The sequence below is a fragment of the Triturus cristatus genome, chromosome 5_1 (assembly GCF_964204655.1).
Source record: "Triturus cristatus chromosome 5_1, aTriCri1.1, whole genome shotgun sequence".
Lineage (NCBI taxonomy): Eukaryota > Metazoa > Chordata > Amphibia > Caudata > Salamandridae > Triturus > Triturus cristatus.
Window position 1 is genome coordinate 28307941 of NC_140587.1, and position 14361 is coordinate 28322301.

Here is a 14361-nt window from a genome sequence, read left to right on the forward strand (position 1 = left end):
CATGCAGACAAGTATCGTAAAAGGGGTTTCCAGGTCCTGCAATCTGCAATGATATTCACTGCTTCCCCAATGTCCTTTCGTTTGGAGGTTTCACAATTAAACCAAGGTTTTTCTCCTCCATATAAAAAAATGATATTGACTACTGATGTACGTTACTTGTCACCATAACGTGATCTGAAACACCTCTATTTTGTAGAGGACTCAGACTTTTGTGACTTGTCTAGTCACAATAAAGAAGTCCAGTAAATTTCAACCAGTTGACCAATATATACAGAACTGCTGTGTAGTGTAGGCTAGAAAGGTTTAATAATGTGGTTTAATTATCAGTGGTACATTAAAGTTATCTTTTGAAGTCACAAATTCCTAGATCGATCTATACAGCAAAGTTTATTTTTTAAATGAAAAAAACATGATAGAACCTTTTTATAATCAAATGAATTTCTAGTTCAAGACACAGATCCTGAATGAAGTTTGTTACTGGAAATAGATCTAAATGAAAGCTTGCTAATATTATGAATGAATGAATGAATGAGGGATTTATAAAGCGCACAGCTACTCTAAGAGTGTCCCACCACTAGGCAGGTAGCACATATCTCGGCATGTGATTGACTAGTCTTTGAACTTTGAACAGGGAAGCAGTGTAATTCATCTGCTCGGCATACAGAGGATACAGCAAGACTTTGTGACCACTACTGAGATCTGAAACTTGAGGGTTAACTTATAATCCATTAGGACCCCTACATTTCTCACTTCGTCATTTGGGTTAGACCCAGCAAATGGGTAGGCCAGTGCCCTAGACAGCCCTGATTGTCAGGGTTGCAATATAGACCCATGACCCATGACCAGACCAGGTCTCCTGCCTCCACTGCCCCCAGACCCTCACCGAAACCCCGGCCTCCAACACTGCTGACGCCAGCACCGGCGACACCCTAAAATGCATCCTCCTCAACGTACGCTCCGTACACAAACACGCCATGGAAATCTGGAGCCTACTCAACTCTCTCTCGCCCGACATCGCCTTCTTCACAGAGACCTGGACCAACGCATCCTCTGCCCCCGCCATTAGCACCGCCATCCCAGACAGATACAAGATACAGAGGAAATACCACCCCAACCACCCATGTGGGGGCTTCACCATCGCCCACAATAGCACCTTCCGCCTCATCACCTCCAGCGAAACCTTCCCCTCCGCTCAACACCTGCACTTCCAGATTCAGACCACCCCCAAAGCCATAAACCGAGGAACCCTCGTCTAAAGGTTCCCTGGCCCCCGAACACCCTTTGTCATCACCAACTTCATTGCACCCCATGCCATTGCCTCAACAAGCTGCATACTCATTGGAAACCTGAACTTCCACCTCGACAACCCTAGCGACCCCAACTCTACTATCCTTCGTGACAACCTCGCCAGCATTGGACTTAAACAACACGTCAACACACCAACCAACAGAGCAGGACACACCCTCGACCCCATCTTCGCGGCAGGAAACAGCGTCCAATTCAGCCACACAAAGCAGCCACCATGGACCGACCACCACTGGGTGCACTTCATCATCAACAAACCAAAGGCACCTAAATCAGCCCCACGACCACCATGGAGGACCTTGACTCTACCCTCACCCAAGACAACCACACCTGGGCATGGGACGCAAACGACGCAGCCAGAGAACCTCTTACCTGGATCTCCAACTGCGCTGACGAGCTCGCTGCGCAATGCAACCCTGATAGACAACGCCCCAGGAAAGCCGCCTGGTTCAACACCGCTCTCCAAGAAGCCAGACGGAGCTGCAGACGCCTGGAGAACAACTGGAGAAACACAAAGACAACCGAAAACCACACCATCTACAAGGACGCCATGAGGCACTACCACAACCAGATCAGAGCCTCCAAGAGGAACTTCATCCACAACAAAATCCTGATCAACTCCACCAACTCCAAGGAACTTTTCAGTGTCATTCAAGAATTCACCAACGCATGCAGCAAAGCCACAGACATCAACCCATCCCAAGGCCTCTGCGACAAGCTTGGAACCTATTTCCACCTCAAGATCAAAAACCTCTATGACAACTTAATTGACCATCCACCAGGCGCCACAGATGGCCCCTCATCCCCCAGAAACATGATCCAGCCCACCATCTCCAAATGTACACCGATCACGGCCGAAAAAACTGCCTAAACCATGAAAAGCATCCACTCGGGGGCCCCCACCAACCCCTGTCCCGCTCACATCTTCCACAGAGCCGCGGCCGCCATCGCACCCAAACTACAACACACCATAAACACCACCTTCAAAACAGGCACCTTCTCTGATGACTGGAAGTGCGCAGAAGTAAGACCCCTGCTCAAGAAGCCCACAGCTGACCCCACTGACCTCAAAAACTATTGGCCCATTCCACTCCTCTCCTTTACAGCCAAAGTTGCAGAGAAAACAGTCAACAGGAAACTGACACAATTCATTGAAGAGAACACCGTCCTCGGCCCTTCCCAATCCGGACTCCGAAGAAACCACAGCGCAGCGACCACCCTACTCGCTGCCACAGACGACATCCGAGCCCTCCTGGACCAAGGCCACTCTGCAGCCCTCATCCTACTTGACCTATCAGCAGCATTCGACACTGTCTCCACTGCACACTAGTTGCCAGTCTACACGATGCAGGCATACAAGGAACAGCCCTGGACTGGATCCGATCATTCCTCACCGGAAGAAGTCAAAGGATCAGACTCCCACCCTTCCTCTGTGACCCCACAAAAATCACCTGCGGAGTCCCACAGGGTTCATCACTGAGCCCCCCCTCTTCAACATCTACATGGCCCCCCTCGCAGCCATCGTCCGACAACACGGCCTCAACATCTTATCCTACACCGATGACACCCAGCTCATCCTCTCCCTCGCCAAAGACCCCACCACTGTGTCGTAAATTGGGTGCGATTAAATTAGCGTTAGCAGAATCCATCTGGTATTTACAGGCTATCCTGTACATTTTGTGGAATCCATTTTGTATTTCTGGCAGCCATTTTGTCTTCCCTTGTGCTCTGTTTAAAGGACTGGCTATACTTAGACTCTGCTACCCTGCACATGCGCAGGAATATCTAACTGTCCATGCATCTGTTTTTAGTCTGTAACTATCAGGTTGTTTCTACCAGAGTCAGCAACTTCTAGCTCCTCCTATACTATTTACGGTGCATTTCTGTATGACCATCTATGTATGTAACTCTTCTCATGTATGCTTGCATCGTCCTTTTCCTGAGCCCCTGTGTGGGTATAAAAGACCCATGGTTCTTCTACTCTGGGTGCTACCTTCATTCAGCACCACAGGGTGCTGGGTGAATGTGGTTCCACCTCCTGAGGTTTAATAAACTATGTATTTTCTATTTCAGATTCTGTGCCAACTTCTTTCTAATAGTCTGAGGACTCTGTGCAGAGAAGGGCGAACCCCTTGCACTGGTAGGCCTAGCTGAGGCCTATTTTCTACAATTGGCGCCTCAACTTGGGGCTCATCGTCGACTCGGATGCCCAAAGGATTGGTCGCGACGAAGGATTGGAATCTCGCTCTGGACGTGATCACTGCCCGATAAGACCAGAGTCTTGGCATCCACGGCGACTTTTCCTTTCTTTCTGATCTGACCATCCAGGTGGCACCGGTCCTCGACTGAGATCTCTTCTGTTGATTCACCGTGCAGTGACCATTTGGTCGATTTTAGAACTTGGCAGGATGAATCTGAACACCAAGTGATTGGTAAGTGTCTGCGGCGCTTGCTGTTGGTTTTGATGCCTGTGATTGGTAAGGTAGTTTAGTAACGCTTACTGTGGCTTTGAGTATGGTATATTTTGTGTTGGCCAACTTGGTTTGTTTTGACATATGTGACTTGCAATTCACATAGGCAGGTAATGAGGAGAATTTTCTCTAACTGAATTGATTTGAACGGCACATCGTACTAAAGGTACCTTAAGTGCTACTTTGATTATAATATTGCATATTTTGCACTATTTTTGGCATATCTGTCTTTAGCACACTTCAAAAGATGTGTTGCTTTTGGAATGGTACCGAAATGAGACTTGATGAAGCACAACTGCCCCCCCCCCCCCCCGGAGGGGACGCCTAATAGGGATATGTATATTAAGTATGGTCTTTCTTCTATAATGTACAGCGCATTATGGAATAAAAATACTTGTAAGTGGTGACTAGTACCCCGAGGAACTAAATATGTACATAAAAGGATCCTGGTCTGTGCACTTAGTAACATTCATAAGTGATGAGATACAGAGCGTTTTTTTTTGGTGTTCTGCCAGCCAAATCTGGTGAATATGACTTGCAACTAGTATTTACAAATGGTTTGGTTTAAGTACAGTCTGTGGGCTGTCTTTTGTTTCTGTCTTAAGTGTTGATCTGTGGGTTAAATGTGTGTTTACATGTTATGGTGTGGTAAATTGTGTTTTGGATGTTGCTAGCACTGGAAAAAGCGTGTGATTGAATGACTGTGAATATGTGAAAGAATTCTGAGAAGTGAAATTGTTAAGGAGTAAATTTAATTTGGTCTCATCACCATCAATAAGTCGCAAAAGGAAATTGAGAGGGGTGTAGCAAGAGAAAGAGCAACCCCTGTGATTTGATGACACCCTTAATGTACAAAAGTATTAATGAAGAGTAATTAGGGACCCGTTAAAAGTTTAGCTTGAAAAAATTGTGGGTATTTCGAATTTGCAAATTGTTCCTATGCAGCTTTGTGTTCTTGGTGGTTCAGTGAGCCAATGTGCTGGGTCCACAGGGTTGTAGGTTCTAATTTAAGCTGAACCTGCTAATCTGAGAATTGAACCTAAATTTATGACCCTTGAAAAGAAATTGTATATTAAAATAAATGTTTCCATAGGGCAAATTATTGCAGTTTAGATAACATTAAGAAGGCTTTTTGTCTTTGACAGCTTCAGGGCTGTGCAAAGCAGATTTTGACCTTGCAGCTTGTAAGGTGGGGGGCTAAAAATAGAGGAGTGAACCAGGAGGTGAAATCACTGCTTAGAAAGCTTCACTGACATGAAAATGTGTAATGCTTGCAGCAGGACAGCCTTGGAGAAAGGTGGGGGCCAGGAGCACTCGCTGTGGCCCGGTTCTGCGCTGAGGTTTAGCTTCTCTGATGAGACAGGGCAGCTGAGGAACGAAACCCAAGGAGCCTTCCTCGGCCCTATTTTGTGCAAAGACCAGTTAGACTTTCCATAGAAAACTGTTTTTATTTGTTTTAAAAACTGTTGCATTAATCCTACACAAAAAGTAAAATGATGCTCTTGCTTGAAATTTTAAGGGCTATAGGCCTATATAAAAACGATTTTCCAATTGAGAATTAATTTTCTCAGTGGAAATTGTGGCGCAAAATTAACATGGATTATCGGATAAGAGTTTTACCTTTAGAAAGTTAAAATTAAGATGACCTGTGTAAAGAGGAAAACGAAATTGTGTGTTTTACAATAGACTAAATTCAGATACAAAATGTCACAGCATTTATTTTTTGTATAGGGTATTCAAAGGCATTCACATTATACAGCACGACAGATTTGTGTTGGCTTGAAGGGTTGACTTGCAAGGCGTGTGAATTTCGACACCTTTACGTGTTAAACAGCTGTGTCAACAAGACCATTTCTATTTCGGACTCCGGCTACAGAGAATAGTTGAAGTCAAAAACACGGAGTAAAATTCTGCATTTCAGACTGCTGTTTCCAAAGTTAGAAATGTAGTTTCATTATTTTTGCAGATTGACAGTAGGGATTTCTTTTCTTAATGCCTTTTTTTAAAATAAGGATAAGAGTGGTTTTTGATGTTAAATACTAATGGCTGTCCTTCATTTGAAAGTGGCGCATACTTAAGATGTTTCAAGATAAGCTTCTGTGCTTAGGGCTAAGAATTAATGTGTTTCAATATAATAGGCAAGGGATGCAGCTCGCTTTTCATATGTAGACTCATCAAAATGATTAGATTTATTAACAAAAAAAATATATTTTGATTATATAAAAAAAAAATGTTATTTCAAATAGGTGCAAAAACAAATTCGTTTTTTACTATTTATAATGCCTAATAATGATACTGTGACCTCCTAGCATCCAAATTGCATTTAAGCCGTGCTATACAGCAATAGGGGGTCAATTACATGTGAAAATGTCACTTTACCCAGGCGTACAAAACTCATTTTTATAAGGGTATACATTATACATTTTTGATGCCACATCTCTGGGATATGTAGAGGACATTCTGGGGATGACTATTATGCAAAAACATTGTAGGATGTTAATTTTTAAGTGCCCTGAAAATCAAAGTCGAAATTGGGTAAAAATTCACTATTTAAATGAGTTTTCTCCAGTCAGATCAGTTTTTAAACTGCCTTACGCCCCAGTAAATGCACATATGTAAGCATAGACCATCTATACTGCTAGACAAACGCTTGGCACACTGCTTATACATATCAATGTACAAAAATTGGCAGAAGTTATTAAGCTTACCTCTGAAATTGCTGGTAGACACACAGAGTGGGTTTTGCTGCTCTGTCTTCGGTCTTTAGGGTCACTTTGACTTGGAAGCACCACATGAAAACCTTGCATGCATGCTGGGGAACAGCTGCATAGGTTATAGGTCAAAGTCCTACATTTAGAAGCCTGTAGGGCTCAGCACAACGTTGCTTTGACATTTCGACATTTGAAAGACGAAATGGCAGGGGAAGAAAGAGGTTTTTGCTTACCCTTTTTTTTTTTTTGGGGTAAAAGCAAGTTTTTGTGTGCACTCCATGAACATAGTATATGTGACCTCTCTTTGAAAGACAATGGCTCTGCCATATATATATAGTATAAATGTTTTTAGGGTTGAATTCAGGAAGCAATGGGATTCAGTTTGACTTCATGCGGCCTCATGTTGCACTAGTACATTTGCTAAAGGAATATGTTCTTTGGCTAGCTGAAATGTGCTATTTCGCTCCTCAGAGTTTGTTTATGCCCAGTTGCTACAAATTGGGGTTGATAGTGTTGACAGAAAGAAACCTGGTACAGGTTTCTTACTGTCAAAACTGGGGAGTGGAGGCTAGCTCCTCTACAAATTAAGGGTAGGCAAATTTATGTGTTCTCTCTCTTTTTCTTACTTTTTTTGAGCCTGTCTAAACTGTCTGTGAAATAACCATGAGACATTAAAATTGGCTATTCAGTAATACTGTTTTAAACATTATTAGCATTAATAAAACGAATAAATATATTTTGCTATGTTACTACCCATCCTCTCTGATGACATTATGAGAGGATGAGTAGTCTAGGTTGCTGCTTCCTTATTTGATCTTTAAGGGGAACTAGCTGTGGGTAGTTTTTGTTTGAAAATTCTCAGGTGACAACACCACTATTGTTTGTTATTCTCATGATACATACAGTTTTGCAAGGGCATTGCTAGTTTTATTAGCTAGTCTGTGTAAATAAACTGACAGTCCTTACTAGAACTAATGTTGCATAGTTTGGATTGTGAAAATGTAGAATGCAGGGAAGAGGTCTATGTGATCCTTAGCAAACATTTTTGAGGAAAATATTGTTTTACAGGAGTCTGTTAGTCACAAGATGTTCCGCTGGAGAACATGTACCCATTATGTTGAAGTTTTTTAGTTCTGTATGTAATAGGAATCCCTGTTAAATTAGCAGTGTTAGATTTTCCTGTTGCTCCTATAACATGAGAGCATGGTCCTGAGTATACAATATAGGTGCTTTAATTAAGAAAAATCATTTTAGAAGTGTCAGCAGTCCTGTACAAATAATGCAATGTTTAGGAGTAAAACGTGTATAACATTTCCTTTTTCTTGAGGGTCTTTAGAAATGAACACAGACTTCCTTGACTGCTTGGCATTGGGTGACGTATTACTCTTGTCAGTTCACTAAAGAGTTTTTATACTTGCCAATAGGTCCAGACTGTTGTTTTATTTACTCTCACATATATGAAAGTGGTTCCAGGGTGCCTTGTTAATATATGGGGCGTCCCTGGACTAGGAAGTATTCTGAGACTATCCTCTCTGTTGATAGATTATTTTTGTGCCTTGTCTAAAGACCTTTTGTTCTGTCCACCAATAGATATTTGCTGCTTTACAACCATTGCCAGAGGGGCGCGGACATCAGATCCGGCTTGAGGAGTCAGCACCAGTCCAGCTTGAAGTCAAAGTGAAGGTAACCTGCACAGGCACTGCTGGCAACCAGGACCTCAGTGAAGGTAGAAGGCCGGAAGCATTGTGATGAGCGTACCCCTGCTACTATCTTGGGCGAAAGGCGGGGTCACAAATCAGAAAGGAGAAATCGTGGATTAAGCTTTTGATGCCCAGCTGAGAGTCACAGACCGACCAGGAAGGGAAGAAGGTTTTTGCTTGAGTTAACCCCCTTTGAAACAAGGGTTGCTTCAGAGATCCTAGCATCAGGCCTCTGAATCCTGGTCCCAAAGTGGCTGTAAAGGAGATACCTGGGCACACTGAATGCAATCCATGGCCCCAACGAAAGAGCAGTGTGCCAGCAGAGCAATACAGGAGTTAGGGAAGGACTTGAGTTCAGGGTACAGGTGCTGTGTCTCTGGTGCCTGTTAGATTGAAATGAAGAAAACTGGTGCACTGCCTGAGACACTGGACAGGATCGCTGAGCGCATTTGCCCTGGTGGGTGATTGCCCTATCCTGAAAGAAGAAACTTTTCCCTTGAAACTAGGCCATGATTCCTGAGTTGCGAGTTGTGCAGCTCCACCGTGGGAACAACAAGAGCCTGCCTGTGAGGCTCAAACGGACACAGGGAGAAGACTCCCCTCTGGTTGGTTGTACAGCGGCTTTAATTTCCCAAGGACTTCTTTTTCTTTTTGTTGAAAATGTACCCCATTGATCGTCCCATTTTTGAGGAGGAGCAACCCTTTGCAGCTCTTCGTCCTAATTCTCATGGTCCTCCTGATCCCCTGGATCCAGGATCATTTTTGTAAATAATATGTCTGACTGCTTTAATGTTTGTATTGGGTATAATGATAGATACTCTAGCCCTCATAAAGGAAACACTGGAAAAGTCTAGCGAAAATGTTTTTATTAGATATGTACTGTTGGATACTTTGATATTGAAATTGATGGTAACTGAAATGCATAGGAACCTTGAAAATGTTTTTACTGGATGGTTCTAGGATTTGCTTAGGACTAGAAAGCTAATAATTCTGTTTCTGATAATAGTAATTACTCTCTCCTGCTATCTGTATGACCCAATTCTCTGTTCCCTTTGCACTTCTGTTTATACCTCATACATACCCGCTTAACAATATTTAGAATGAGAAATGCCCACCTAGCAATGAATTAGGAAATTTATGAAAAGAAAAAAAATTTTTATTAAAAATTAATATGCATATTTTTCATTTTTCCTACTGGATTATGGGAGATGTCTTCAGCTAACGCTAAAAGGGTCGTCTGTCGTAAATTGGGTGCGATTAAATTAGCGTTAGCAGAATCCATCTGGTATTTACAGGCTATCCTGTACATTTTGTGGAATCCATTTTGTATTTCTGGCAGCCATTTTGTCTTCCCTTGTGCTCTGTTTAAAGGACTGGCTATACTTAGACTCTGCTACCCTGCACATGCGCAGGAATATCTAACTGTCCATGCATCTGTTTTTAGTCTGTAACTATCAGGTTGTTTCTACCAGAGTCAGCAACTGCTAGCTCCTCCTATACTATTTACGGTGCATTTCTGTATGACCATCTATGTATGTAACTCTTCTCATGTATGCTTGCATCGTCCTTTTCCTGAGCCCCTGTGTGGGTATAAAAGACCCATGGTTCTTCTACTCTGGGTGCTACCTTCATTCAGCACCACAGGGTGCTGGGTGAATGTGGTTCCACCTCCTGAGGTTTAATAAACTATGTATTTTCTATTTCAGATTCTGTGCCAACTTCTTTCTAATAGTCTGAGGACTCTGTGCAGAGAAGGGCGAACCCCTTGCACTGGTAGGCCTAGCTGAGGCCTATTTTCTACAACTGCCAAACTCGACTTCCAGAAAGGAATGGAAGATTCTGCAGTCTGGATGACAAACAGCTGCCTGAAGCTCAACACCGAGAAGACAGAAGTCCTCAGTACCACCCCTTCAGCATGGGACAGCAACTGGTGGCCGACCGCCCTCAAAAGCCCACCTACCCCCTCAGACCACGCCAAGAACATGAGCATCATACTCGACTCATCACTCACCTTGAACCGACATGTCAACGCAGTCACCTCCAGCTGCTTCAACACCGTCTGCATCCTGCGCAACACCTTCAAGTGGATCCCCCCTGAGTCAAGGAAGACAGTCACCCAAGCACTCATCACCAGCAGACTGGACTATGGAAACGCACTCTACGCCGGCATCAACAAGTCGCTACTCCGCAAACTCCAGACAATTTAGAACACCGCCAACAGACTTGTCCTCAGCATACCCCAACACGAACACATCAGCCAACAGCTACGAAGTCTCCACTGGCTCCCAGTGGAGAAAGGAGTCACTTTCAAAATCGTCACTCACTCCTACAAATGCCTACACAACAACGGACCCAAATACCTCAACGTCAGAATCAACTTCCACATACCCAAAGGAAACCTTCGATCTTCCAACCTCACACTGGCCAAAACACGGCGCATCCACAGAGCCAGAGCAGGCAGAAGATCCTTCTCTCACTTTTAGCCAAGACCTGAAATGAGCTACCGGCATACATCAGACGTGCTCCCTCCCTGAACACCTTCAGGAAGACCCTTCAGACCTGTCTCTTCGGCTAAACAGATCTGCGGACCGCCTCCCCCTCAGCGCCTTTAGACCCTCACCGGTGAGTAGCACGCTTACAATTCCTTGATTGATTGATTGATTGATAGAGCGTTGGATTTGAGCCAGTCTAATACTGCCGTCATGCAGGCTGCAAAATTTTCCTTAGCCTTAAGGTCATTTTTGTTATATGTAAGCAGCAGTTCATCCATGTAGGAAACTTCCTGGATGCCGAAGGACTCCATGAGGTTACCCAGTGGGATCACATCTATAATAAAAAGAGAGGGGCTCAGGGCCGCTCCCTGGAGAATGCCGTATTTGATTGATTTTGATTCAGAGCGGAATGGTTTGAGCCAGATATCTGTTCTCTATCGTTTATAAAGGATTCTAGCCAGGCTAAGGCCTTGTCCTCCACCCCAATAGTGGTGAGGTGATTTTCCGAGAGGATCAGTTCAGGGTGGCATTGATCTTGGCGTCTAGTGTGAATTTAATGGAATCAATAATCTCCATCAGTGCGGATTCAGTGCAAATCAGGGGTCTGAAGCAAGATTGTGAGGTTTGAAGAAGGTTGAAAGTTTCTTGGAACGACATTAGCTGAACATTCACTGTTTTTCTACTATCTTAGAGGCTCCTGGGAGCAGGGACATTGGTCTAAAATTACAAAGAGTTTCTGGGTTTGAGTTAGGCCTTTTCAGCAGAGGGATGAAGTTTGCCCTTTTCCATGCAAGGATACATGACATGTACAATCCAAATTGAGGGACTCTATTACAGACAAACAGTCATGCTGCACACAGTTATCTTCAGGACATTGTGTAATCCACAGATATGATATGGATCACCTTTCCAGATTTTCAAGAAAGCATTAAGAATACAAATTAGATATTTTGTTTGTTAGCGTATTTTATGTGAATATTGTAGAAATTTGGCTGAATCCAGCATTCCTGGACCTTAGAGGGAAACACCAGCTTTATACCTTTCATGAGCATGTTTACATTTATATTCATGTTTAGCAATGTGAGAAATAGCCATTAACACATCAGTTACTAAACCTTTTAGAAAGGCAATTGGTTATGTAAAATGAACTTCTGCCATATGTTTTAGACTCTCAAAATAATTGCCTGGCTATTTATGATTAAATACACTTTTCCGTAGTGTTTCATATCACACTCCTGCCATTTCTGAGCACTGGAAATAACATCTGTTACATTGACCAATTTATTGGGATCCGGTTTTCTAACTGCAGAACAAAGTACAGAACAAGTGAGGGCCACATTTAGAGTTTGGAGGCTAGGATACTCCGTTAAAGCGTGATGAATATCTTGTTTGCGTTACTTATTGTGCCATAAGCTTTGGTAGACTGCATAAATTGATTAGTTAATCCCTAATATATTGGTAAATAGAGTGCACTCGATACATTTTCATTGGTCTTAGAAGATTCTTTAACTGTTTGTAGGCAAGTGAGACACTCAATGGGTCGAGCCTTACAACAGATACTCTACTGCTGAATCAGAGGACGTATGCCATTAGTTTCAAGAGCTGATATGAAATGTGCCAACAGAGAAATCAAGCCACCAAAATGACTTTAATTATTAAAAGGTTCGTTTTTTTCTAGCTAAGTCTATGATAGTAGGCAAGACAATTCATATTAGAAACAACTATCATAACAAGTCTGTTGATTGGTCTCCACATTATCTTCCCCTTGGATGTTATGGACTTTTGCTAGCACCATCCAGACTGCACCCCTAAACACTTCTTATTATGACATACCAATTTGTGTATGCCTTCAAATTCTTATAAAACTAACTGTGCAGATTTCATTCTTTAATGAACATACTGTCAGAACCCATCTTCGCTCGGCACTAAGCAAGAGATCAATAAATATCATCACTCTAAGAGGCCCCCGTCATAGTCAACCAAGGGTGCAGAGCAATTTAAGAAATATCAGGCGGAATACTAAGATGGCCGCCATTGAGGTAATTCAGGGTCAGCAGTCTAGTGTTGTGTCACAGGTGGCCCTATCAGAATGTCACGAGGTGCTCCCTCTGGAATCTCGCACTTCACCTAAGTTTCCAGAGGGACCGGCAGCGGAATTTGGTATGGCGTAAAACCAGTTTGTCAGGGTAGAGGGCGTCGTTACCATCAATTAGTTTCCGTTGTGTCAAGTCTTTATCTCTTCAGTGCCGGTTGTGGAGCAGTTACCAAAGTCCACGTAAGACTGTTCTGTTATTTTGAGTATTGAAGCATTGTAAATTTACCGCGTAATTAGTTGCGAGGTAGTAGTCGACCCAGCGTTTTGAAAGAAGTTCTCTGTGAAGTAACAGTGTTGCCGTGTGTTTATAGAGCTGCGTTTTTAGAGGAATTTACTGTGAAGCAACAGTGTTGTCCTGAGCAATTAAGCAGCGCTTAAGAGGAATTCTCTTTTTAAAGAAACTATTATTGCACTTGCGATTAGTTGAGTAAGGAGGCTTAAGTGGAAGGAAGCCAGAATATAGAGTTGCATTTAGGTACCAAGAAGAATATACTTACTGTTATCTGGGTTTCCAGTTGTTAAGGATTCTCTGGAAATTCTTTCTAGAAGAAAGAGGGCAAGATATATATATTAGACAAAAAGAAGGATATACTGAACAAGATATTAATTAAAGCTTAACACAAAAAGATATAAAGGTAAGAAATATAATTCACTACGTAAATAGAAAGACAAATTACAATAAATCAGGAATTCATGAGTATTGCTGTTTACAGAAATAACAAGGTGATTACCACTAACACCATTTAAGAAGAGAGTCACAGACCAAGTAAACACCACATATGTAATGAAGTATAAAATGACTACTGATAATTAGAGCTTATTGTATAACAGTGTTACTTGAAAATTCTGAAATCTGTTCCAGATTCACCCAGAACACACTAGGGCAGAACCAGACCTAGACACATGTTCAGAAAGAAAGGAAGACCTGGTAAGACTTGGCAGTCTCTTCTCTTTCCCATTCCCCTTTCCCCCCCTGAGGGTCTCCTAGTCGTGTAAGTTCACCTCTTGGCGGCAGGAGAGTTTTGGAGTGGCATTGGGACCTGCGTCATTCTATTCACTTGCAAGTGGGCTGAAAGGCTATTCTGACACATAACACCTTAATTGAACCTGAAGCTGTCCTTCTTTTGGCTACCCTTCCACTGAACAGTCCTACAGAATTCTACACTGCCACAAAAGGGAGCAGCTAGCTACGGGTATTTGACACAGGTCTCACTCTTTTCAAGGCCGCTCACTGTCACTGTCAAATCATTTGATATTTTGTGATACTGTCTCAAAACGGCGGGTAACTTTAGACACCAATAGTTGTCATCATGAGACCATCATATTTGTGAACTGAGACTGATAAAACATATAAAGAAGGTGTAGGAAAAGAGCATCTGCTTCTTTAGGTTACCCCTTATTTTTGCTTGATGTGATACTCTTTTTGACTAGGACTCCAGTCTATCTGCTTTCTCCCTTAACTGGTGAGCTCAGTACTTAGGTACATCCCAGAATGGATACTGGGGTACCCATGTCACTCCCTAGCATAGGCACCCCGAGGTTTTCCATGGGCTAAAGCATGTATTATGCCACCCTTGGGAGACCATT

The 14361-nt window shown here is 42.8% G+C and overlaps 1 protein-coding gene across 1 annotated transcript in view; it reads right to left on the reverse strand.

Moving 5' to 3' along the window:
* Positions 1-14361, reverse strand: part of LOC146829998 (uncharacterized) — a 129920-nt gene that overhangs the window by 28384 nt on the left and 87175 nt on the right. Inside the window, exon 15 of the mRNA XM_085603681.1 lies at positions 13272-13316. Within this exon, the coding sequence (XP_085459807.1) occupies positions 13272-13316 (45 nt within the window). The remainder of the gene's footprint in view (positions 1-13271; positions 13317-14361) is intronic.